We start from the raw sequence: 26095 nt of genomic DNA, 5'->3' as shown, positions 1-26095 counted from the left end.
CCTAAAGAAACGCCCTGCGGAGATGGTGCTGCACGACGATTCTGGCTATTACTGATTCAGCGATGGCTAAGGCGGCGGGGGTCGACGGCTGCAGATGTCAGGTTGCTTCTGTTGTGCAGTGTTTAAAACTGGCTGATGTCCCGACACTCCACGCCAATCATGCAGTTGTAGACCTGTTTTAGATCCTTATTTTGGAGAGCTTCAGTCGTTTCGAATCAAAGTATTTTTAAGGTCAGCTGGTCCATAATTAACGTGCAAAAGCAAACAAGCTGTGGGTTCTCCCACATTCATGTATGTCTAAAGTGTCTCCCGATTCATGTATGTCTAAAAATCAAATGGTGGCGGTTCAAAGTTGACCGTGCCGTAACGGACGTAGCCGTGCATTGGCCTGTTGACGGCCGACCGATTCAAAGTTGACCGTGCCGTAACGGACGTAGACGTACACCGGCGTGCTGACGGCTGACCTATTCAAAGTTGACCGTGCCGTAGCGGACGTAGCCGTGCATTGGCCTGCTGACGGCTGACCGATTCAAAGTTGACCGTGCCGTAAGGGACGTAGCCGTACACCGGCCTGTTGACGGCCGACCGATTCAAAGTTGACCGTGCCGTAACGGACGTAGCCGTGCATTGGCCTGCTGACGGCCTGCTGACAGCCGACCGATTCAAAAATGACCGTGCCGTGACGGACGTAGCCGTACACCGGCGTGCTGACGGCCTGCTGACGGCCGACAGCGTCCATTGGCCCGACTAGCCCAGCACTTCTCGCACCAACACTCCCGATCCCTGCTGAGGAGCCCCTGTCCGTGGCACGCAACACCACCTGGCCATCCTCGGGAAGGCGTTCTTTAACCGAACGCTCCTCTCCACCACCCTGCATTCTGACCTGTTGACCTGACCTCCACGCCACCCCTGCTGACTTACCTCCGGGCCGGCCGCTCCAGTGTCAGCGCGTGCAGGAGGAGACGCAGGTGTACGTGAGCGGCGAGCCGCGGCGCACCACCGAGAAGTGTGTGTTCGGCGGCGGCTGGCTCCTGCTGATCGTCGCCGTCATCTTCGCGCCGCTTGTCGTCTTCGCGCTGAGCAACGCGGTCGGCCTGCCGAACGTACCATACGAGGTCACCCTGGAGCTGAGCGTGGGAGCGTACGAGCCCGTGTTCCGCATGACGGCCGAGCAGAACTCGCTGATCAGGTGAGGATGCCAACCGGAGACCGAGGCGCGGGGCGAGGGCGGGCATCGGCGGTCCGGTCGGGCTGGTCGGACACGCGGGGTCGGTGCACGCGCGCCCACAGACTCGCCGGACCGGCGGCGGCGGACGTGAGAGCGGACGCCCGAACGATGCCGGCTGGCCGCGGTCGGTACCGAATGTCCGGGTGGAAAGAACGAACAAAATGACATGAAGGTCTGGAACGACACGAGTGGCCGCCGTGTCTGAATGACTTTTCTGGACGTCTTGGGCTCGACGGGTGTCTGAACGAGCGACCCCGCACTGGAAACAGCCAAAAGCCAATCTCCCGGTAGAGTGTCCAAAGGAGGCGCGCTGAAGTGACACCTGCGCGGGTATCTTGGCCCGATGCAGGCGGCCGGCGCGGCGTCAGCACCGGTCTGGCCGAGGGCATGTGTGCCAAGTCCGGTAACGTGCCGGCCCCGCTGCAAATATCAGAGTTCGGTGCAGCGTCTCATGCGGTCAGTGTGGCCGTGCCGAGTCGTAGACGCAGGGCCGCCGTCTCGTCCCCATGTGAGGTGAACGGGACCGCGTCCTCCTCCCCCCCCCCCCCCCCAGGCTGACCTCGGGCGACCGGGGGCTGTCACAGGCACTCGCTGGCTGTGGTGTGTGCAGATGGGGATTTTGACGTTTGAGCTTTGTTTGGAAGAAAATAATTATGCTCATAAATGACTATGGCTGATATTGGCTGTAAGATAGCATTGAGGTCTGAGATGTTGCGTCACTTAAGAAGGCTCTGAAAAGACGTGTTCTCTGGTGCATTTACTTACCGGCCGTTGATGTTGCTCCTGGAGATTTTTAACTCACAAGAAGCCTTGCTCGTAGATCGATGTAGACATCCCACCCACATGCTCGTCTAATAAGCATTTTCGGCATACTTATGACGCATCATAGTCGCCATGAACTGGTCGCATGATACCAAGGCTGCATTCCAGTATGGTAGCTGCTGGCCTTCGACAAAGTTGCGGCGCACTGCCCATAATCTCGAGGGATTTGTATTGATCGCGCAATCCAGACGGTCTGAGCTCACGGTTTGCGGTGCTCATGAGATGACGCGGGAGAGCCAAAATCGCGGAGTGGGGGCCGGGTAGTTACAGGCGCGCTGAACGCGTACACCAAACACCACTGAGGTCCGTTCACTGGGTGCAAGGAGCACTTAAGTCACAACTAGCACCCATGTCCAAGTCATTTTATTATGTAACTCAAAACGTGATCCGTGATCGAGGTTCGAACCGTTTATCCTCGTTTCTCGTTTCTTGTTTCTTGTCTAATCCTAAATTCTTGCCACGGCCCCCATACCCGGGGCGTGGCTGTATGCGCTAATCACGAGCGGGCTGAGAGGCCCCCTGGGAAGGGGGGACCCCGACTGAGTGCCCAGCGCACACCCTGCGAGGCCCCCTGGGAAGGGGGACCCCGACTGAGTGCCCAGCGCACACCCTGAGATGCCCCCTGGGAAGGAGAACTCCGACTGAGTGCCCAGCCCACACCCTTAGAGGCCCCCTGGGAAGGGGGACCCCGACTGAGTGCCCAGCGCACACCCTGAGAACCTCCTGGGAAGGGGGACCCCGACTGAGTGCCCAGCGCACACCCTGAGAGCCTCCTGCACGCATCACAGCTCGAGGGTTGGTGCCCAGGCGCATGTGGTCCTGCCCCACCGTTATCCATATTCTTTCATCCCATTGCCTGGAAACGGCCAATTCTGATCTTACGGGTTCTAATCCAAACAACCAACAGTCAATCGTGATTGAAGCTCGCACAGCCTGCTCAATTTTGATTGGGACTCCAGTGACGTTCATTGCGTCTGGGAGTCGTGTTCACGAGCGCCAGGTGTAAAACGGCTGGACGATTTTATTCTTATTGGCCTTGAACGCCGTATGGTGTTTCCTGTGGCATGCGTCCTAGTGGTGCGTGGCCAGTGGGATGGTGGGATTTGAATGGCGTTTCTGTGGCGTCATGCGGGCCTGAACGACCTTGCAATAGTCTGCACGAAGAGTCTGGTCACCTTCGCGGGCACAAGGCTCAGTAACTTATAGGGTTTAGATCATAAGAAGGGTAGGGCTATGCATTGCACGGAATAATCTTCAAAATGGCCTTTTCAATTCAAAAGCCCGTACAACTACCGAACACTCCCTTTAAATATGCAAATTATCTGCTACCTCATCGGGTCTGGAACGGTGTCTGGACGGCCTCCTTTGCCGCAGCATCACGGAGAAGGACCTGGACGACATCAGCTTCCACTACCGCAGCGACCGGGGCGCGCTCGGCTTCCTCGCCGAATACGACTACGCCGACATCAACATCGTGCAGCTGAGTGGCAAGTCGACAGCCGTCTGGGCCATCTCTCCTCCGTCTCAGGTACGGCTCCGGTGACGTTGGCAGCATTTGCGGCGACTCGGACGACAAATAACGTCATTCATAACGTCATTCATAACGTCACACCACGTAGATTCTGCGCCTTTTGGTGTTCGCAGCGACCGGGACGATGAGCACTCAACGTGACGTCACGCAGAATCTTTGCTTGACGCGCGGATTCTTTTTCGGCAACTTGATCGACGTGAGACAGAAATGACACAGAGTCACATATATAGAAGCCCCTGTGCGTGGTCATGGCCGACCGCGGATGATTAAACGGTCTTTTATACGTTATTAACAGCGTAATTCGCAGTTTCCATTGTTGGGAGCACGCAAAGTACCTACAACCGGAAGTTTCAGTGTCCTTACAAGCGCACTTACTGTCACGACAGTAACGAAGCAGTAAACAGAGCGCGTCACGCGGCGAACGCATCCGGTAAAGATTCTACGTGACGTCACGTAAAATAGGTGCGCTGCGAATACAACTATTGTCTCTGACATCAGCTTTCGACCCCGTGTGTCGCCCGTGCTCCGCGCCTGCCTCCGTCTCATCGGCCTGCCCTGCCCGTGCGGCGCGTGTCCGTCGCCCCGGCGCCGGCTCCCGCGGGCGTGGACGCGGCTCTGACACCTGCCTCCGCCAGCGGCGGTGGGCGGCTGTGTCACGTGTCACTGGTCGGCCGGTGTGTTCGGCGCGCGTCCGTCCGCCCCGGCGCCGGCTCCCGCGGGCGTGGACGCGGCTCTGACACATGTCTCCGCCAGCGGCGGTTGGAGGCTGTGTCACGTGTCATTGGTCGGATGGTGTGTTCGGCGCGCGTCCGTCGCCCCGGCGCCGGCTCCCGCGGGCGTGGACGCAGCTCTGACACCTGTCTCCGCCAGTGGGGTTGGGTGGCTGTGTCACGTGTCATTGGTCAGCCGGTGTGTTCTGCGCGCTGCGCGCGTCCGTCCGCTCCGGCGCCGGCCCCGCGGGCGTGGACGCAGCTCTGACACCTGTCTCCGCCAGCGGCGGTGGGCGGCTGTGTCACGTGTCACTGGTCGGCCGGTGTGTTCGATGCTATCCCGGAAAATGTGCGAGCTTACCGCTGTCTGTCGGAAGTTGGAGCTTGCCGTGCATGTGGCCGTGGCCGTTAACTTTCTCACGTTGCGTGTTGGTCGACTTCTGACCTTATCAGTGGCTCCTGGTGGGTCTCCAACGTTTGACCTTTCATAGGGCGTTGGCGTATGAGGTCTCGGTCGATCTCTCACTCTGTGACATCGCTGACGCTTACAGTGGTCCCCGACCCACAACTTCTTCTTGACCTCTCGACCTCAACACTCATTTATTTAGGTTTGACTGTGACCTGCGACGGCGTTCAGGCGGTCCTCAACATTTCAGCCGTTCGGCATGCGCTTCAGATCCGTGATCTTAATCCTCTTTGCTCCGGAGCCATGCACGACAACTTCATGCTGGCGTGCCATTCTGTAAACCACCCTGGAAACCATCGTTTCGTGGGAACGCAGCGGATAATTCGGAAAGAAAACGGAAAATCGTGGTCCCGCCGGGTGATCCACCTTTTAATAAACTACTGTGCAAGATCGCTGCGTATAATGCCGTGCCAAATGTCACCGAAGGGAGCCGATAGAATACCGTGAATTCATTTGCAGCTGTTCAATCCCCTGACCTCATGTAACTGTCTGTTGTCATGAACATTCGTCACTGAAATTCCAATAGTAGATAGCTGACATGCTTCGGTAAATCGTGACGCGAGGTCATGTCAAGCTGTCATGACATGTGAGCAACGTGTTGTGCACACGCGGGGACCGCGATGCGTGCAGCGTGTGGTACCGATCTTTACGAGACGCTCAACGTGCAGAGCATCACAAGCGAAGCCAAACAGAGTATTTTTGTCATACAGACGATTCCATACTCGCAGCAGCTCATGCCTACTATCGCGAAACCCGGAGCACTCAAAGCGCCACAATATTTTCGTTTTGAGGCGCGATGACGGGTTTACATGCACCGTGCTGATCGCGGCCAGCGCAGGGCAGCTGTGCAGATAAATTTGCATTGCCATTGTGCATTGCCTTTGCTCGGGCAGGCTACCTCGGTGATGGTTTTGTTCCATTGAAATATGGACATGTTTTCCGTCGGGGCCTCTGCGAGTGGGCGGGAAATGCGTGACGATCCAGACTTGTTGCTCGGTCCATGTGTTGGAGACGACTACTGCAGCGGATCTGGTGGGCCCAGCCGACGGCACGGGGCCACCGGGCGGCGGACGACCGGCGGGTCATGTCAACGACTGGGCTCGAGTCGCGCGAAGCTGCCGGAAGTGCGAATGAGCCTACCATTATCCCGAACTTTTGCACGCAAATACCAACTCTTTTAAGATGTGAAAGGTGGTGTCGATGGTTCCTTTAGAACGCTTGCAAAATACAGAACCTGTCTCCTTTGGATGGCGATGATGCCTACGGTTTGATCTCGAAACACGAAACGCCCGAGTGTTTCCTGCACCTGTTTGGATCCACCGACCATTCCACCACGTTATTGCTGCAGTTCTTCCTTGTTTCGTTTCGTTATTGGGATGAGCACCCATTGCTGTGCATGGCCTGTCGCTTTTGTGTGGAACATCTCCCGTGGTAATCATCAGCGTGATGTGTGCACGACTGGGACCTGATGGCCTTTGTCGCTGCGCATAGCTTGGTGTCGTCGCCATTACAGAGCGGGCGCTGTTGTGTGCGCCCCATGTCGCACGGTGTGATCAGCAGCGGATGAAAGCAGCGATCATTCCCCCGGTCTCAAGATGCACCATGCAAAATAGTTCCATGTACAGCAGAAGGTCACAGGTTCAGACACAGCCGGCGGCTGCTGTGGCATTTACCGTAAAGGTCTTCCAAATGTTATCGGCAGGCCGGGTGGGCCTTCGACCGAGAGTCGCGCCCAGTCTGACCGGCCCCGCGCCCTGGCACGGTCCGCAGTGTGTGTGGCTCGCGACGCGCGTCTCTGGTGGGCGGGAGACGTCTCCGTCGTCTGCTGACGCCCATCGATTTCGCCGCTGCTGCTCTCGTGGAGCCGCGGCTGCGGTCCACCCACCTGTCCTGGCACGCCGCTGCTTACCTCCGCCTCGAAGGCGACCGTCTCATGGCTACCGGCTGGTCTCGTGATGAGCCAGCGATAATTTTTCTCTGCAAGTAATCGGCTCAAGGGTGGCCATGCGGCTCGCTGGCGGCACATGACGGAGCGAGCTCTACCGAGATCCAACGTAACTTATCGCCTGATCAGCGCTGATGAGATGTTCTACAGCCCCAGCCTTTATGAGCTATTACAGCACTGGGCCACGCTTGGTCAGGCCGATCGAGCCTCGCTTGGCATGACCTGACCTGACCTGACCTGACCTGACCTGACCTCTCCGATGGTGACGCCGGCTGACATCAGGCCAGATCCCAGCCCGGCACGGTCGGATACGACCTGACAAGCCTGACGTGGTCGGACGCAGTCTCACTGGTGAACCATCAGCTGGCACGTGTGCTCCGGTGTTGAGCCGAGGCTGACCCGATGTCGAGGTCAAGAGGCCAAGATGAAACCGTGCGCGCGCGGTTGATTCACCAAATTGGTCTCGCCCTCCCTCCCTTCACGACCCTGACCAGCGGAAGATCGGTGCCAGAGGTCAGTGGCGGGCGGAGAGGTGACGCCGCGTGCCCCCGCCACAGGCCCGGCTCATCGAAGACCTGACCGGTAACGACACCATGTCGCTCAAGCTCGCCTGGTACGTGAAGCGGATCTCCAACTCGGCGGCCGTGGCGGCCGAGTCGCACGACTACCGCAAGGTCGACCTGCCGCCGTACATCAGTAAGTGCCCCAGCGGCCTGGCTAAGAGCCTTAGTTTGGAGGTCGAAAGGTCTGGGGCTCAACCCCCGCCCTCGGAAATTTCTACCGCCGCTGTTTTTGTCATGGGGCGGCTACGAAGCGTGTTAGTGCTAGTCGATAGCTCACGGTGGACCACTGCTGCGTTGTAATCAAACTTAGGTTGCGGGTAAATTGGGTAACGGCGTGATTTGTCCCGCGTTACGTTGCTGCTCGACGGCATAGTTGACATTTTCTGACATTGGGTCAGGGGAAAAGGCTCAGATTTACTCACCAAAATCGGTGACAATGAGTAACATTTTATTTGCCAGTTCGTGATAAGATATCGAAAGAGTACTGATATCAAGACCTCCAAGTCACCCTGGTGATGCAACTCGCAGTTTGCCATTGCGCACAACGTGCGTGGGTGTTAAGCACGTACCGAAGTATCAGCTCTCTGGCTTTTGGATAAAGGGAGTTTATATATGTCCCCAAATTCTCTAGCTTTCTTTGAGATACTTAACACACGTGACAAATCTCATAAAATGTACTATGTCGGCTTCGGCGGCACGTATCGATGACGAAACGTCGGCTTTGACGGCACAGATCGGTGGCGACACGGGGCTGGTGCAGGGCTGGTGGCATCGGACTTTTTAGTTGTTGTTTTTTGACAGCCAGATTCGTAAAAAAACTGAAGGGGAGTGTTCCTCATTGGCGTGGGGTTTTGAACTGAAATGACACCTTGTTGATCATTCGATACAGTTCGCAGCCCTGCTCTTCTGAAGACAAAAACCCTTTTCGTTTCTCAGTTACACGCCCGTGAAGATGTGGAGGCTATTTCAAGGTCACCCAGGGATCCATTATGGCATGCGGCGATCAAAGCCAAACAAGATAAGATCGTCGAGTCGTTTATATCTGGCGTGCGTGAGCATGATTTCGACCAATACCCCAAAGGTTATCAGACATTTATCATGATAAAATATGTTTTCCATGGAACGAAAGATTTGTTCTTTGCGCTCATTACGGAGAACATGGAACACTTTTCTTGAAAACACCAGGTAGGTTGGGAGCGAAACCCACAATTATTGTGTTTGACTTCATCGTACTTCTAAACTTGTTCATAAACCGAATCTGTGTTGTAGAACAAATTTTCCTCCAACCTGCAAGGTAGTGGTGGCAAAAGCAAAAGATATCCTGTGCCAGGAGTTCCAACTGGGAGAATGGAGAAGCCCTCTCCTAAGCGGAGGAAACGAGGGTTTAGAGGAGCAGCGATAACAAGCGCGACGTAAAAAGATTTCGCAAAGCGCGGCACTGCAGCACAAACGCTTAGCCCAAGATATGTGCTTTACCTGCAAGTCAACGAGAGCGGTATTTCTCCTGGCATTGAGTATTCAGGCCCAAGCAAGATACCGGAGCTCAATCTGGGGTTAGATTGGTATTGGCCGAATACAATCGCTTCGCACACTGTGAATGCAATCGCTGCGTAGAACACTTCTATGGACCCACCCACCGTCTGGCCTGTTTGCAATGTGAGGGGAGAATGTAACGGATTGGTGTTAATTAAGTTGCGTTTTTTTGTGTTTTTTTTGGGGGGGAATCACCTTTTGATCCATCCACAGCAGGAAATGGACATAAAAAACGTTGGATAGCGCCAGCGAAGCAGAGGACTAGATCCAACCAAGTGTCCCAGACGATCTGCTCGCAGGCAGTCCACCTGGTGATACGCTGGTTAACCCTGAGGCCCGCCTTCGGCCGTCGCAGTCAGGCCTGGAAAGCCTCAGTCAGGCCTTCACGTGAAAGGCCGTCCGATCAGCCCAGTGCCCGGATGCATGACACTGCACATGCGGTGACGAGCAGCGACGCGCTTAACCACGCCTTCACGATCAAGTGTTCATCCTTGGATTTGACTGTCCATCTTACGCTTGTTACAGGTCCATAACGTGTTCAGCTGCTGTCCCTGTGGACAGTTCAAACCAGGCAACACCAGCCGGGGGATTGTTTCCCAAGGGTAGAGTATGAGGGTCTCAAGAGGGGGCGAGCGACGAAGCCGAATCCTGTCTGGGTAGGCACATCGCCAAGGGCAGGCCCAAAGTGGCCGTCCTCTCCCGAGCCAAACTGTTTACATCAGACACGTGCAGCGACGAAGCCGAATCCTGTCTGGGCAGGCACATCGCCAAGGGCAGGCCCAAAGTGGCCGTCCTCTCCCTAGCCAAACTGTTTACATCAGACACGGGCTGATTGCGCAGGAATTTGCTCAGAATTCGCAGGATTTCGGAGGAAGCTGGTATTTGTCCCCTCCTCCTCCCAGAGGCAAATTTTGGCCACGTATCCGTGCTTGGGTCAAGAAAGATAACCATCCAGGCTCCAATAGCAAGCAGACGGGCGCTGAATGGAAAATGCTTTTGCACGAGCATCTGCAGGCGCCACGCACACTGAATGGAAGGCAGGGGTGTACTTAACTATTCATTCTGGGGCGGGGCTGCCCTCCCCTCCCCTCCCTCAAAAAGAAACTGAGCAAAAGGTTGATCTGAGAAGAAATTGCGGTTTCTTAGGAGTGGTTTTATCTATTTTCCCCGCTTTTTCTAATTGTTTTGCGAGCTTTCAACTTTGGCCAAAAGCAGCTGCCATGGAGGCCAAAATAGGAACAGTGTTTCCACTGTCCTTGCGTGTTCAGTTACGAGCAAGATACGGGGAGGCCATTGGTTTGATTGGTGAATGAATGCAGTGACTGTTCGGACCACTTCTCTGGGCTCATCCGCCGTTCGTCCATATAGGAATATGGTTCTGCTGTTTGGTTTGAAGGTAACTAAAAATTTGGTTTGTCCTCTGCGGGAAAAAACGAAAGTTTGGTAAGCACTTTCATATGTCACCAGAAAGCGGTCCTGTTCTAAACTTTGCAGATTTGCACCAGCCGCCGGGCCTTGGAAGGGGCTATTACGCCACATGAGCTTTTCGCGCGATCATGGCAACCTTTTCATTTCAAAAGGTTACCAGCCTGTGCCATGGCGTCACGCTATGCCCGCCCTGGACTGATCGCGTCTCGCTCTCTCTGTCTCTGGGTGCAGAAGACCGGAGGAATCCGACCCGGCAGCGGCTGGCGGCCATGCTGCGCGGCGATCTGCCGGCCGGCTCCAGCGTCTCCATCGACCACGTGTTCCCCAAGTTCATCCGGGTCACTAATCAGGTCAGTGCCGACCGCGGCCTGCTATAGGGTCACCCGAGTAACGAGCCAGGTCAGTGCCGACCGCGACTGGTGAAAGGGGTTCCGGAAGTCACCAATGGTAATTGATGTCTGCGAGAAGCCCGTCTCCCCTCCTCATGGGTGGATCAAAGGGAGAAGGGGGGGGGGGACAACTACACTTCCCCTCCCCCAGGTGCCCAAATTTTGGCAAAGAATGCACATTGTTGGACTTGAAAGGCAATCTAGGCGACTTTTACGAAGAGGTTTTGTTTAAGAACATTCTTTGGGGTAGGAAAGGAGGCCGATGAGTTTTAAAAAAAAAATATGGCAGCTTTTGGGAATGAACCACCCAAGCCGACGTTGCCACCCATCCCCCCCCCCCCTCCTCAAGGCAAAATCTTAGATCCGTACTGGTTCTTCTCAAACCATACGATGCATTTAATTGCAGTTTGTGTCAGCGGGTGTTCCGATATGAAGAAAAGAGATAATCAAGCCTGAGAAGGTATACTGTAAGGCTGATACCTTTTCTCGCTGGGTGGTAGATCTAGATCCCTTGGATCTGGATGCAAGGATGGGTCGCTGCTTTTTTGGATGTGTCACTGATGGAAGGGCAAGATTTCCTTGCTACGGCACCGGGTGCCGACGGTGCTGTAGAAAACGTATGCCGTATTCAATTCATTAAATGCCGATAACGCCGCTGGCAGCTGTCAAAGCTTGCTGCCTCTAGCTGGTACCCATGCACCCAAATTGAGGGTAGTCTTGTGGGTGCTGGTGTCGAGTTTTTAACACTCTCCCGGATGGCGGGGTGAATACTCTTTGCTCGGGTGGGGGTCAATTTAATCCTCCTAGGATCTCGCAGACCAAGAAAGCTAGGGGCACCAAACATACAGGATCGGTTGACCTGTATGTGAACTCACTTGTGTGGTTTAAATGGGAGGCTCATGACCTTGGGTTAAACAAACTCAAACAAGGTCAAACTCCAGATTTGCGCCCAAAGTGCCTACAAACCGCCCATGCAACCGCCGTCAGCCTGGTTACCTGTGGAAATCAAAAGGTTAATGGTATTCCTTTAAGGTCAGTGACCTTTTTTGACCTTTATAGGGTCAACGTGACCAAAAAACATTGAGATTTTGAGGAATACTGCACGGCGTTCTCCAGTCTTAGCGGGCGGGCACGCATCAACCGACGGTGCCGCGGAACGCGCACGGCGGGCGAACTCGGGTAATTAACGGAGCCATGTATCAGTAAATATGCTCGAAACAGCAAAATATACACCAATATACTCAGAATCGAACGGGGAACGTGTCTGATTAGGTTTCGTGCTGCGACAAGGCGTAGCCTCGTATGCGTGATGTAAAGCTGAGAAGTGCAGTTTTCTGAAATATTTGTCCTTTGAGCCGGCATAATGGGATCAATTATTGACCTAACAACGTGTAAACCGATGATAATCGCAAGATCCCGTTGAGATCAATCCACTGGTGTTTTCCGCCACGCTCTATCTTCATACTTTGGAAACGCCAGGTGGTCGCACCAACCCCCCTACCAGTCTGCGTCTTGAAAACGGCGAATCAGTGCGAGAGTTAAACAATATTTTGTGCGTGATCGCCCCAAAATTTTGAATTTGAATATGCATGCCTCGCGAGTAGCGTGTATAAAGTCAACGAAAGCCGTGGTAGTGGCGACATTTTGTGTTATGTAGATGAGAGCAGGGAGAGTCGTATCAGCTTTACTCTGAGGTCGTCGTCGGCTCGGCTTTGGGCTCGACGACACACTCGCTGCTGAGACTATATGGCGTCGCCTGCCTCTCACCCTGGCAGGAAGGGGGGGGGGGGGGGCGCCGCGCGGAATCGAGCCCCGTACGTCTGGTTTTCCAGACTAGTGTGGTTAACGCAGACGCGTTAACCGCTACACTATCGGCACCCGTACTCTGAGCACCCTCCTGTTGTAATTAGTGGTGATAAGACTAAGATTCTTCTACCTGCAAATATCTATAATCTTCAGCGTCATATGAAGCGGCAAAGTTTTAGTGGGGAAGTTGTAGTTATGCATTTTTGCCATAGAGGACGTTAATTCGCAAGCATGCGGAGTGCGTCACAACACGTGGACCAAATTCGCTTGGTTATGCTATTTCGTAATTTGTCGTAATTACGACATGGCAAATATTTGCCGTTTGTATCAATCAATCATTTTACGACTGATGCCACCTCGGTTTCGGTTGCTCAGGTAGAAACCATGGATCTACGCAAATAATGTAAATGTCACCTTGTTTTCTGGGCAACAGTAAGTCATGACAACCATGCCAGTCTTCTGTTGTCAGAATCATTGACCTGCATGATGCATACGCACTTCTTGTTGTCTGTGGCAATAGCATTGGTACCGATATTGTGGCACAAATAACTTGAGATATTTGACCGCGGAAGTAATGAACCACATTTTAACACAGTTATCAGTCATGCGGTCCTATTTTGTGATATATATATATATATATATATATATATATATATATATATATATATATATATATATGTGTGTGTGTGTGTGTTTTCACTTTGTGACGTTTGTTTTTCATTTGCTTAACACATCATTTTTATGATTTGTTAATGCATGGTGACATTTTCCCTTGTCTCTAAATAGGTGACATTTTCACGCCTCATCTACCTTGAACAGATTAAGCAGGCACATCAAATTATGTGCATCTGGGAGGGAATCGGTGCCGTTCCGCTGATTTCCAAGTATCCAAGATCTATTCAGTCGTCTTGCATTTTGTGTTCTTAGAACCATGCTAAGCTAAACGAGGCATCACTGGGCGTGTACAAAGATTTTGAAGTGAAAGATCCCTCCATGCCCAGTTGGCTCTGACCGAATTATATTTTCCGTGGCATTAAAGAACTGCGCGATCGTCTGGTTTTAAGAGCTTAAGCTTTGTTTTCCGCCAACCGGCGCCTAACTGTAGTTGCAAGTTAGATCTACATTGTAATTATTCGGAAATTTCGCTCTCTTATGTTGTGCAACACAAACAGAATCTCGCTTTGTATTGTTCTCGACCCAACCACCGTTAATCCCGCCGTAGGAGTCGGCCGCCATGATGGCGGTGAGCGCGTGCCAGCCAGCGGTGGCGCGATTCCAGAGCGCCATCTTGCAAAGCCCGTGTCTCAGCGCCGGAAGGGGCGGAGCCTCAGATCTATCCACCAATGGCAACGCTGACAGCGATTTTCCCCGCCAACACGGGCGGGCCTGGCTGGTCGGTGTTGGGTGCGTGTCGTCTGTCGTGCGCGGCGGGACGAGCCCGGACCGCGGCAACGGGGCGAGCCGCTGGGACGCGCAGAACCCCGGCCGACTGAGGCAGTGGTGAGAGCAGAGTGTCCGGTCCTGATAACAGCTGACCTTTACGGCTTCCAAAGACGTGACGTTTGGGAGATAGAGGTACAAGTGCCGACAACCAGTTATGGTTTACAAGTTTTCTGGAGGATTAGGTTTGGAAGAGGATAAAAGGACTCCCAGGGCATGTTCGGAGACGGGCGGCAGGCCATATTCAGAGTGATAACCACACCTGCACTTGTTGCAGCTCGGCGTGCATGAAACCGATTCTGGCGTTCGGATGTCAAACCGTTGTTGTCATGGGGGCTTTACGACGCACTCACCTGCTGAGGCTCTTTGACGTCGCCTGTTTTTCCTGCTGGTAGAAAGGGCGTGCACCGCGGAGCATCGGACATCTTGTTTTCCAGACGCGCAGCTAACCAATACGCTGTCGTTACGTCACAGGTGTGACAAGGCATCAGCTTTATTTGATATGTTTGTGATGAATCTATTTTTATAGGACTTTCAACCACACCAATAACTTGCTGGAGAAGCGTCGGTGTCCAAGCCTTTGCTTGGCTTAGCTTGCGCGGACACTGACCATACCGTCAGCAGGCGTATATCCAGATCCCAGATATGGATCCCCGGATCGCATGCGTGAGGCCGGAACCCGGACGTTCTAGAACCCGGGATCCATTTTAAAATTTTGTCGAATGTTCTTCTGAGATCTTTGATCTTCCAATGGTTTGAAATACACAAGTTACGTGACATGTTTAACAACCTTGTAGGCCGTCTGTCTATTTTCGTGAGAATTTATTTCGAACTTTGTCATGGGATAGACCGACGGCCATGGGCTCAGTATGATGGATCGAGGGGCTGACCATGGGTCATTTGAACCGGTGCCGTTAGGGGGCACCGGTTCGCAGGGCCGGTCCCTCAAATGTAGGTCAGAGGACCCTCCGCGCCGATCGGGAGCCCGCTGAGTCGACAACGGACTGTGTATCGGCCATGCACCACCAGTACCGAACAGTCGGCTCCAGTCACCGGTACCGAACAGTCGGCTCCAGTCACCGGCTCCAGTCACCAGTACCGAACAGTCGGCTCCAGTCACCAGTACCGAACAATCGGCTCCAGTCACCAGTACCGAACAGTCGGCTCCAGTCACCGGTACCGAACAGTCGGCTCCAGTCACCGGCTCCAGTCACCAGTACCGAACAGTCGGCTCCAGTCACCGGCTCCAGTCACCAGTACCGAACAGTCGCCTCCAGTCACCAGTACCGAACAGTCGGCTCCAGTCACCAGTACCGAACAGTCGGCTCAAGTCACCAGTACCGAACAGTCGGCTCCAGTCACCGGTACCGAACATTCGACTCCAGTCACCGGTGACGAACAGTCGGCTCCAGTCACCAGTACCGAACAGTCGGCTCCAGTCACCGGTACCGAACAGTCGGCTCCAGTCACCAGTACCGGACAGTCGGCTCCAGTCACCAGTACCGAACAGTCGGCTTCGGTCACCAGTACCGAACAGTCGGCTCCAGTCACCAGTACCGAACAGTCGGCTCCAGTCACCAGTACCGAACAGTCGGCTCCAGTCGCTAGTACCGAACAGTTGGCTCCAGTCACCAGTGCCAAACAGTCGGCTCCGTCGCCAGTACCGAACAGTCGGCTCCGTCGCCAGTACCGAACAGTCGGCTCCAGTCTCCAGTACCGAACAGTCGGCTCCATTCACAAGTACCGAACGGTCGATTGCAGTCATCAGTGCCGAACAGTCGGCTCCATTCACAAGTACCGAACGGTCGATTGCAGTCACCAGTGCCGAACAGTCGGCTCTGGATGCCCCTGCATCCCCAGCCTTGTCGAGAAATGATATGAAGATTGAGTCCTTTTCTTTCCCTCTCCCCGTCGCCCCAGGCGGTTGGGTTCATGAACGCATTATTGCATGATAACGCAGATAGGTTTCCCACGTGATCTGTGTCGAGGCCAAAATTTTCGGACAAGTTGTTTCATGAGAACAGATGTTGTGCACTTCGCAGTGTCTTTTATTTGAATGAATCGAACTATACAAAGATGGTGAAAATTAGCATCAAACTATGAAGTACCTCGGGCCATGAACACAAAATGCTACAATATCAGAAACCCATCATGAAGCAAGGAAACTCCGGACATATCAGCCTACTCAACATTGCGAATCTACGAAACTTCAAGCGTATTGCTGGGTAATCTGCAGTTTTGCTAAACGGGCTCAATGTTTTTTGAAGTTATTTAACTGCTGCATTATTTCGGTGCGCATGGGCTGACTTTGCGATAATTCGGAATGGGGGAGGGAGTGGCAGTGCTGGCCACTTCCTTTTCTCGATCATGACGGTGTCATGATACAGTCATGACGCATTCAGATTGCTACGTGTATTCGACACAGTTTACACAATGTGATAAATATTTAAACTAGCAAGTCGTTTCATTGCGTGGGCTGGCAGGATCTGACCTTCACGATGGTTCAGGATGTGAGAGAGGGTGGCAGTGCTGGCATATCCGGGTCGGCGACGTCATGACCGGGTCTAGGTGAGTGACGTCACGACCGGATCCGGGTGGGTGACGTCACGGCCGTCGCAGTCAGCTTCAGTACTTTCCGATGGGAACGATTACGCCCAAGCAAAGAGGCATTTGTTTTCGTTTTGATTTGCTTTGTGCGGAATGCCTTTCATTCGCTCTGTTTCTAACCGCGGTTGTCGATGCTCATGACATCGGTTACGGCAACTAAAAAAATACATCAGGAGTCTCACGCAGACCTACCCAGAATGGCGCGCACGTCATAAAAATCATGCATAGCCCCTTATGTGTAAAATACATGATATATATATATATATATATATATATATATATAAGGTGTTTTGTGTGTGCCCAGACACAAGGCTTGAAAATAATTTGTGTAGAGGCGCAGCTTTTCCACTCGCTAATCTGCCAATTTCTGACCCGCAAGAAACCGCGGGTTTTGCCTGGGCTGTGGGCCAGAAATGGCGCGCTTTTGTGACTCAAAAATTATAGCAGGCAAAAAATTTACTTTTTGCTGTTCCATAAGTATTAAAATCATCTAAAAACCAGAGTGTGCTGCCACAGCATAGTCGTGAAAGAAACACATTTTTGTTTGTTACAGTAAGAGCACCAGCAATAACAAAACTCAGAGAAGACGTGACACACCAGTAAACCAAGTAGCACAGATCAGAAAGCTTTAAGCAAACCTATCGCCCGAGCAAATCAAGAATGCCAACTCAGCTTTTCCAAACTATTGTCTGGTTTCATTGAACATCAGTCAGGTCGGTCCTTAAAATAGATCCAGCTACACACTTCTCTTGGCTGTTACTATGAGGGTGTGGTGCACATAACCTTTCTTAGTTTAGGCAAAAACCGCACCCCATAAATCACAATCAGTATGATCATCGGCATGCGTGATAAACTGTGAGCCTTCCATTGCCATGGCTTCATTTATTTGACAATACAGCCATCAGTACTGGTGCACCAAATGCGTAGCAGTTGTACAAACTTGAAAAGTTGTGCCATAGAGTTTGTTTATCTAGTTTGTTTTTCTATGCTTGAAGAATAGACAATCTGCGACCGCGACCATAGGACACTTATACAATACGGTGTACCCCTACAGCGATTGCTACTGTTTATTCAACATTTATTTCATTGAGGCTTTTTTCTGTGTGATGTATCCATTTCTTCCAATATTTGTATCCGTGTGCAGGTCTGTGTGAAGTTATGTCTCGACGTATCACGTGAATGAAGCATTCGATAGGGAATACAAAACCTGCAGTCGACAGCTTATGTTAACTGTAGAAAGAGTTCCTATAAACTATTTGTACGGTTTTGGTTTGTTTTCATAAAAGTTATTCTGCAGCTTGCAAAAATATGTCACACACTTTGGTGGCATTGCTCAATGCCTCAGTAATGTCACCAAGGGGCAGATATTCGTGAAAAATATATTATTGCTATCCTCACTTCACGCTACACCACACAAATGGCGCGGGGATGGTTCTGGGGTGGAGCATGAATCTTGGTAAGAGGGAAATGTGGATGGTTTTAAAGCTACCACGTGGTTTTTATTTCTTGTTGCTGCGTGATATATCCACTTAAGGATAGCAAATAGTATGTGAAAGAATGGCTCTGTTTCTTCTATACAAGTTATAAAATTGTTGGAGTTGTGACGCAGTCAGATAATGTTTGCGTATATGCAATGTAATGAACTGAGGAGGCTTCCCATGACTTGAAACGGCCAGCGTTTTTACTCTGACAGTGCAAAGCTTCAGTTGATTCATGCAATTTCAAAAAAGTCGTCTGCAGTCTGTTAAAATGGGGTAGAAGTGATCTTTGGTCCGTTTTTGGTCCGTAGTCTATTGAAATGAGGCAGAAGGGTTCTTTGGTCCGTGAAAGGCACATGTATGTCCCACCCACTCTCTTCATCTTCGTAGCCGAAAACTGTCGTCACATCGTTTAAGATCTACCTTGGTGCTTTAGGAGTTCCATTTCAAAGCTCAGCGTGGTTCAGCCTGCCCTCTGACGTCATCTGACCTTGAGCGCGGCCGCTGCCACCGACCGAAGGTCATCTAAGACAGTGATTGAGTATTGGGGTTTTCTGGCGCGTTGGCTGTTGGGCTCATTTCTCGCCCAGGGCATATCAGCCCAGGGCAAGGGCGAGCGCCTAAAGCGATTAGAGCCCACCCCGCCTCGGAGGGGTGGGTCGGAAGGCCGGCGCTCGAACCAACCGGCCCGTGGGGGTGGACTCACAAGCAACTTATACGAAATGAGAAAATGCTGACAAGCACGCAATAAAACACGACGAAAATTGTGAAAAATTATTTAGATCAATACAGCGATACGAAGCCATGGAAGCAGTAGGTGAAGGAACTGAGGGCTTTACACGTTGGAACCTTGATCATCAGAAACTTTGATTGCCTGGGATCCACTGGTTTCTGAGGTACTGGCTGGCCGGGCGGTCTGCCGTCTGGAAGTACGCTGCGCCAAATATAAACCTCCCCTGAGGTCAACATGCGTCACGGAAATGTCCACGAGCATTCGGCCAGCTGATTCCTGGTAGATCCTGCCGCCTCGTGGCGCGCGTGTCACGCCGTGCCATGCCGCGGGCCGAGGTCCCGCCGAACACCGCCTCACCCGCCCGTGCATGCCGCGGCCCTCCCCTGCCCCGTCAGGCGCCGCGAACAGCGCGCCGGGGACCGGTCCGTCCCGGACTCGCCCAGCCCGCTCTGGAAACTGGGCGACCTGGCAGTGCAGTGAGCGGTGGGAGGGTGAAATACCATATGGCCAATGATCGTATGAAACAGGGACGAGAAAATTGTCTGTGTGAAATAGAAGGTCGTGTGACGCAGTATTACGCACACCAATTATATGAAATATTTTGTGAGCAAAAGTTCACACGTGATTTGGATTACCAGGACAAGATCGCCATGGCTAAATAATGCATTCGATATGCGTTATCAGATGCAATATATGGCAAAAGATCGCTAAAACGGCTCGTTTCGACAAAATCGTAAGCAAAATATCGCATGGGACAAGTATTGCCAGGAGAAATGTCGTGCAGGATTAAGAATAGATTTCAAAGAATACTTCATTGTGCTGTGCTATGCTTGATAGTGCTCCGGAAAATGTTGCTTAAGGTCGCACGGAAAAAAAAACTAAGCGAAACCACACCGGATGAAGATTATCAAAGACGGGCGCCGTAATACACTGCATTGTAAGATATGGTATCGCTACATCACATGGCCATGTGCATATGAGATGTGTCGCATGCTACATGTGGACACGACTGCTATTAAAGGTCATTAAATAAGGTCATTAAGGGTCATTTGATAAATGGTCCAAGAATAAGGTGAAAATGAAAGTTTCCTTTCATGAAAGCAATGTGAGCCGGATTCGTTCAAAGGCACACTTTTGGAATGTTAGGTGATCAGAATTTTGGCTCATCCTCCCCCCCCCCCAACCACTGGAATGCTAGATGATCAGAATTTCGGCTCATCCTTCCCTCCCCCAACCACGCCCTGGCTGTCACGGTCAAGTGAGCTGTACTGATGCCAAAATATATGTTCCGTGTAGACCTTCATGTCGCATACTATTTTAACGATATCAACGACGTTTTCGGTGAAGATTATTAAGTTTTTTGGCGTGAAGTGTTTTTGTCATTTTGAGGTAGCTTTTAATGCTGCAGAAGTTTCGGAGATAATGTGTTTAGACAGAGCCAAGTTTGGTAGCTGGCAGAAGGGTATCAGCCTACGCCGATCCGGCTCCAGCATTGCATGATGACGTTGCCTGGTATATCGCGTTTTGGGCGGAAAAGCAGGGATATCTATAATGCTCTCCCTCCCAATCAGTGCTTTGCCACCAGAATACCGTCCCCCCTCCACTTCAGATCATCATCGTTTGCCCCCCCCCCCCCCCCCCAAGGCGACAAAGCCTGGTGAAACCTCTGGCCAGCGCCTGCTGTGCTCGAATGCTTTGGAATTGTTCTGTAAAAGGGTGTTGACTGCGTGGTACGAACTTCCGCGACCACACACTCCGCCGTGGAACAGAACTTTGAGGGCGTTTTTTGCTTCCGTGTAACGCGATAGATGTAACAGCAGGTTTTACAACAGTCGGGAGGGCTTTTCACCGCTCCTCGATGACTGAGGCCTTGCGCTTTCCCAATGACGTCATGTTGCGCACACTCAATAATGGGTCACCCATTCCCGCGAGGGGCGCACCACTCTGGCCGGCCCAGTGTACCGGCGGCGCGCACGGCCGGCGCCGGGGCCGAACCCTGCCGGCCAGCTCGGCGCGCGCGTTATAGGGGGCGTCCGTGTGGCCGGTCCTGGCGGGCGGCGGGCGGCTGGCGGAGGGCATGAGCCCTTGCGTGAGGCCATCGGGGCTCGACGGATCAGTCTCACGCAGTGGAACACGCACGGATATGCGCTGGGAGCTTGCCTTCTGCTTTATCGTACCAGTTCTTTTCGTAAATGTGCGTCGAACAGCGCATGCCATCAGGAGTCATGACGCGACTGGGAAGGCACGTGGCTTCTGTGATTTGATTTGTAACCCTTCCTTTATAATGGTAATATTACTATGGGCGGTGCCAACAGAAGGAATATAATGGAAAAAAGGAATGGAGGGCCAAAATTGAGAAGCGTCATGCTTGCCATTTCTGTTGCAGTGAACAGGTTCACGCTGATTTAGAAAGAAGGCGCATTTACTCTGGCATTGTACGAGCGTTTAGAGATTTCGACAGGTCGGTATTCTTTGTGTATCGTTCCTGTTCGCATCCGCGTGTTACGGACCATTTAGTCATGGCCTGTTTTAGAGGGGGAGGGGAGGAAGGAATTGTGTAATTTTATGGCCAATAGTCGTGGTGTTGGCTGACGACAGAAACCTCGGATGGGCATACATTATTTAATTCCCTCGTAGCGCCGCTATATAAGGAAGCTTAGTTACATCAGTGAGCGCATGCGGGATTGGACTCGGTTCATATCACTCGGGGTTCCATCGAATGCAGTGATGGGCTGGCTGGTGGCAAACGGTTTTGCCGCGTCCCTGCGCCAGACACGTTCACTGTACATATCTGATGTTGACCGCCAGCTGTCGGTGACCTCTTTCCCAGGCGGCACCTGAACTTTCGGTATTCGAGCATCTCCCTGTCCTTCTTCCTAAGTACGTGACCAGGACCTCACCAAACACTTCCTGACATTTTCCCTCATTTGTTGTCGGGCATCACGCCTGCGTGGAGATTGGTTCCACCTCGGATAATGAGGCGATCGATTCCATTAGCAAACTGCAGTTTCGGCCTTATCCTACGCTTTTCTCCCTGGTGTCGAGGTCCGTTCCCAGGTACGCTAACATGAAACATAACAGCGTTGCGACGTCATGAGCACCGAATTGTAGGCAAAATAAGCCAACTTTGTACGCGTCTTCTGCACTTCTCGGGAGCTGGACGTCATCAGCCGCGGATGTCTCGGGGATCATTGCGATGCACCAGCCCCTCCAGGAGTCCCCCCCCCCCCCCCCATAGGAAGAAGTCACTAGAAGAACGGCAGATGCTACGTCAGTAAAGCGTGCTAGCCATTCGTGAGCTCCCTTACGGGAGAAGACTTCCGCCAAAGCGCTCTCCCAGCAGAACGGTGGTCACGCGGGCCGTGTGCGGGGCAGCACCACTATGCTGGAACCACTTATTGCGGGAGCTGTCCCCGCAGTACTGTTGGAGCTGTATCTAGGATGTACGACGTTCTGTTACCTCTCGGAGTTGGGGTGATGGTATTCCATCTGCGTCATCAAACCGCGAGGGTCTGATGATTTCGTAACACCGGATGGCGCGCGCCGCCGGGATCACTCTATAGTGCAGCGGCCTCGCCTGCATCAAGCTGGGGTTCGGTAACCCATGATCGGCTGTTTTGTTGTCGGCTCGATCGCCCACGTAAAGGATTTGCATGTCCGACAACCAGATTATCTGCAGGAAATTGTGCTATTTTTGGAATTACTCATTCGGCTACGAGCAGGGCTTTCCTCGCGTCATGTCTGCAGCTGAGAGACTGCGTTGTTCACATGCTGTAGAGAAACACTCCCGACAACATGTTTTAGATTTCAGGAGGCAGTGCTGACACCGCAGCCGATCTCTTGTGATAGGCGACGTAGCGGCTGCCGAGGTCTTGTCTGATCAGATGGACAGCTCTTTGAATCGTTTTAGGGATCTTGATGGATTTTATGGACCAGATGTTTTTTTCCGGAAACCGGTGATAGATCTCTCATAATCGAAATTTTATTTGACGTACAATGGAATGTCCCTGGATGAAAACGTCTTTGCATGGTGTTTATGGCACTGGACTAGCGTGATATCTTTCATATGATAAGACAGTAGTAATAACCTTATTTTTAGGAGAAAAACCAGGAGAATGGAGATCTATCTATTCATCTATTCATCCATATATGTATTTATTCATCTACATAATGTTATTTATATAGATCGCTGACGCACGGCAGGTCAAACTCGGGTAACGGCTGTCAGCGAAGGAAATTTCAGGGAATTGTGCAACATGATGCGACAACTCAGTGTCACGGAGCCACGCATCTTTGAGATCAATTTTTGGACAAGAAGGCAGTTAAATTCGGGTTTGCGACTATTTCCATTGGTCCTGGGTCATGTTTGAAGACCAGACTAAGCTCAAAACTAAATCATTTTTACCGGAGTTGTCCGGTACCAATCAAACCGGAGATTTGATTAGTACTTTCGTACGCCAATTTCGAATTTGTAACTCAGTTACGTCAACAGACATCTTATTTGGAATTCCTGAAGGTCACCGGAGTTCATTGACCCGAATTTGCCTCGATCATCTATTTGTTTTGAATGACATACCGCCTAGTCTAGACCATGACACTGGTTTAGATTCAAATATAAAAATATGGAAGTTTTTGGTCGTCTGAACCTTCAAGGCTCAAATAAGGTTAATGGCCTGCTATGAACACCAATGGTGTTTTCTGTAGAATAGGTATCTAGGTTAAAGTAGGTTGCATGTGGAGGTCTGAGTGCTTTGAATACCTATCTGGAGTTGTACCTTGTTTGACCTCATCAGGCCTGAAGGTCATAGCCTAACGATCTCAAAATTCGGCTTAAGTAAGTTAGCACACAGTCGTACTTACCGTGGCTATTTCGTGTGTCTTGCTTTCTTAGTTTTTGCGATAGCATCGCTTAAAGAGTTGCAAAAGGTTAGATAAGATCAGTGAGTCAATTTGATCCACCTAAGGGTGTTTCCCCTCACCCGAGCGCGTCGTATCCAACTGGCTTCCGGGCACGTATCAATGAAGGCCTGAGTGAAAAACTTACGCATAATATGGTTTAATACTTTTGCTAATACTTTTTAAGTAACACTGTGCAGTCAATTTTCCCGACTCTGCGCGAGGTTTATTGGAGGCGTATTCTTTTTGAGGATAGCATGATCTGGCCCCCGTTTTCTCAGTGCATGATTGTGATATTTTAGCTTTCTGGTTGATGTGAGTTGTCCTGTAGGAGCATGACACCAAAAATAAATTATTTTGCATCGAGCAAACCAAAAATACGCGTGCGCTTTCGTCTCGTGGAAAAACTTAAGCTGTGATGCGGTAGATCCGTTTCTACAAGATGATGTATGTCATACCATCAAGAGCATCCCCCTACATTGATCGTTTTGTGCGGTAAACGGTGGACAAGCGCCAAACGGTGATGTAAGCGTTGTAAGCTTACGACACTGTGGGAAGCATGTTTCACCGTGGCAGCAATGGCGTGAGTAGCGCAAACAAAGCGTTATGAATGTCCAGGGAAAGGCGAGGACGACCAGGTGCCGAGGTATGTTTGCAAGAGTTGGCACTTTGCCAATTCCGCCATCGGTGCCACAGCCGCAGCAAATTTGTGCTGCAGTCAAGGACGTGGCCAAGGGAAAGCTACGTGAGCCGTGCCTGTCCCCCCTCCCACCTGTACCAAGAGGCTTACACTAAATGCTGGCTGATTTCACAGGAACTTTGCCCAAGTCCATAGGACTTCGTACACAAGTTGACATTTGCCCCCCCCCCCCCTAGTCAAATATTTACTACGTGTCTGTCCGCAATAGAAATTTTTGGATTCAAATAAGGACATACCTGAGACGGACATCTTGGTCGCCACTGATCTCCGCACAAAAAGGCAATAAAATGGTCAACCATAGATTAGAAACAATGATGTAACTCTCCTTTGGTAACAAACAAAATGTCGCCTTTTGACGTGACCGTAGCCCTCGTAAGGTAACCCTATATCCTGATTACCTCCATGTGTCATATTGATCTCACAGCTAACAATGGTTTTGATTTGTTTCCTTAGTCGCGCGGTATTCGTTCAATAATGCCTGATAATGCTGGCTTATCTTTTCGGAGCACCTGAGCGCTTTGACTTAAGCGTTTTTTTTGTGAAATGATATACTGATCGAATGCCATACTGCACCATTTTCATGATCGGAAGTAAACAACAAACAAACAAAAACCCTTGCTGTGGTACTTAGTTGTCGTTTGCGGAGTACCTCGTCCCTGAATATGGTGGGTCTGCGTCGCTCTCGTCTCTGAATATGGCGGGTCTGCGTCGCTCTCGTCTCTGAATATGACAGGTCTGTGTCGCTCTCGTCTCTGAATATGACAGGTTTGCGTCATTCTTGTCTCTGAATATGGCAGGTCTGCGTCGCTCTCGTCGCTGGATATGGCAGGTTGGTGCCCATCTGGCCCGCCTTGCCCGCCCTGCACCTGATACGGGAGGCTGCCTTGTCCGCCCTGCGCCTGATCCGGGAGGCTTCCTTGCCCGCCCTGCACCTGATCCGGGAAGCTGCCTTGCCCGCCCTGCACCTGATCCGGGAGGCTGCCTTGCCCACCCTGCGCCTGATTCGGGAGGCTGCCTTGCCCGCCCTGCACCTGATCTGGGAGGCTGCCTTGCCCATCCTGCACCTGATCCGGGAGGCTGCCTTGCCCACCCTGCGGCTGATCCGGGAGGCTGCCTTGCCCACCCTGCGGCTGATCCGAGAGGCTGCCTTGCCCACCCTGCACCTGATCCGGGAGGCTGCCTCACCCGCCCTGCACCTGATCCGGGAGGCTGCCTTGCCCATCCTGCACCTGATCCGGGAGGCTGCCTTGCCCACCCTGCGGCTGATCCGGGAGGCTGCCTTGCCCACCCTGCGGCTGATCCGGGAGGCTGCCTTGCCCACCCTGCGGCTGATCCAGGACTCACGGTGCGCCAACGGCGCTGAACCCGACTTTCTCCGGCGGCCGGCGGCTGTGCGGCCCGCGTCCGGCGTGCGGTGGCGGCGCCGCTCACGACTCCAAGTACCGAGGGCGCACCGTGGCGTACCGAGCGTACCGAGGGGTACCGAGGGCGTACCGGACGTATCACCCGAGCGTACTGAGGGGTACCGAGGGCGCACCGTGGCGTACCGAGCGTACCGAGGGGTACTGAGGGCTTGCCGGACGTACCACCCGAGCGTACCGAGGGGTACAGAAGGCGTACCGTGGGTATCGAGCGTACCGAGGGGTGCCGGACGTATCGCCCGAGCGTGCCGAGGCGTGAGCCGTGTAACACCGCCGCGATGGAGATCTTGTTGGTGACGGCCGCCGCCTCCCCGAGGCGGCGTTAGATCAATGACATAACTGGACGTTCATTCGGCCCATGAATTGTTAACCAGGCGTCTCTCCGCTGTCCAGTCGCGG

The 26095-nt window shown here is 52.3% G+C and overlaps 1 protein-coding gene across 7 annotated transcripts in view; it reads left to right on the top strand.

Annotated features, from left to right (window-relative positions):
* The window catches only part of Piezo (piezo type mechanosensitive ion channel component), a gene marked incomplete in the record, with an annotated part of 141676 nt that overhangs the window by 95204 nt on the left and 20377 nt on the right, over positions 1-26095 (top strand). For all 7 annotated transcript variants that reach the window (XM_037238926.1, XM_037238924.1, XM_037238923.1 and 4 more), the window contains 4 exon segments: positions 942-1189; positions 3425-3578; positions 7260-7398; positions 10458-10576. In XM_037238926.1, the coding sequence (XP_037094821.1) occupies positions 942-1189; positions 3425-3578; positions 7260-7398; positions 10458-10576 (660 nt within the window).

This window comes from Pollicipes pollicipes, unplaced genomic scaffold (genome assembly GCF_011947565.3).
Source record: "Pollicipes pollicipes isolate AB1234 unplaced genomic scaffold, Ppol_2.1 Scaffold_3087;HRSCAF=3621_pilon_pilon_pilon, whole genome shotgun sequence".
NCBI lineage: Eukaryota > Metazoa > Arthropoda > Thecostraca > Pollicipedomorpha > Pollicipedidae > Pollicipes > Pollicipes pollicipes.
Note: the sequence above shows the minus strand (reverse complement) of the source record. Positions and strands in the feature narration are given on the sequence as shown.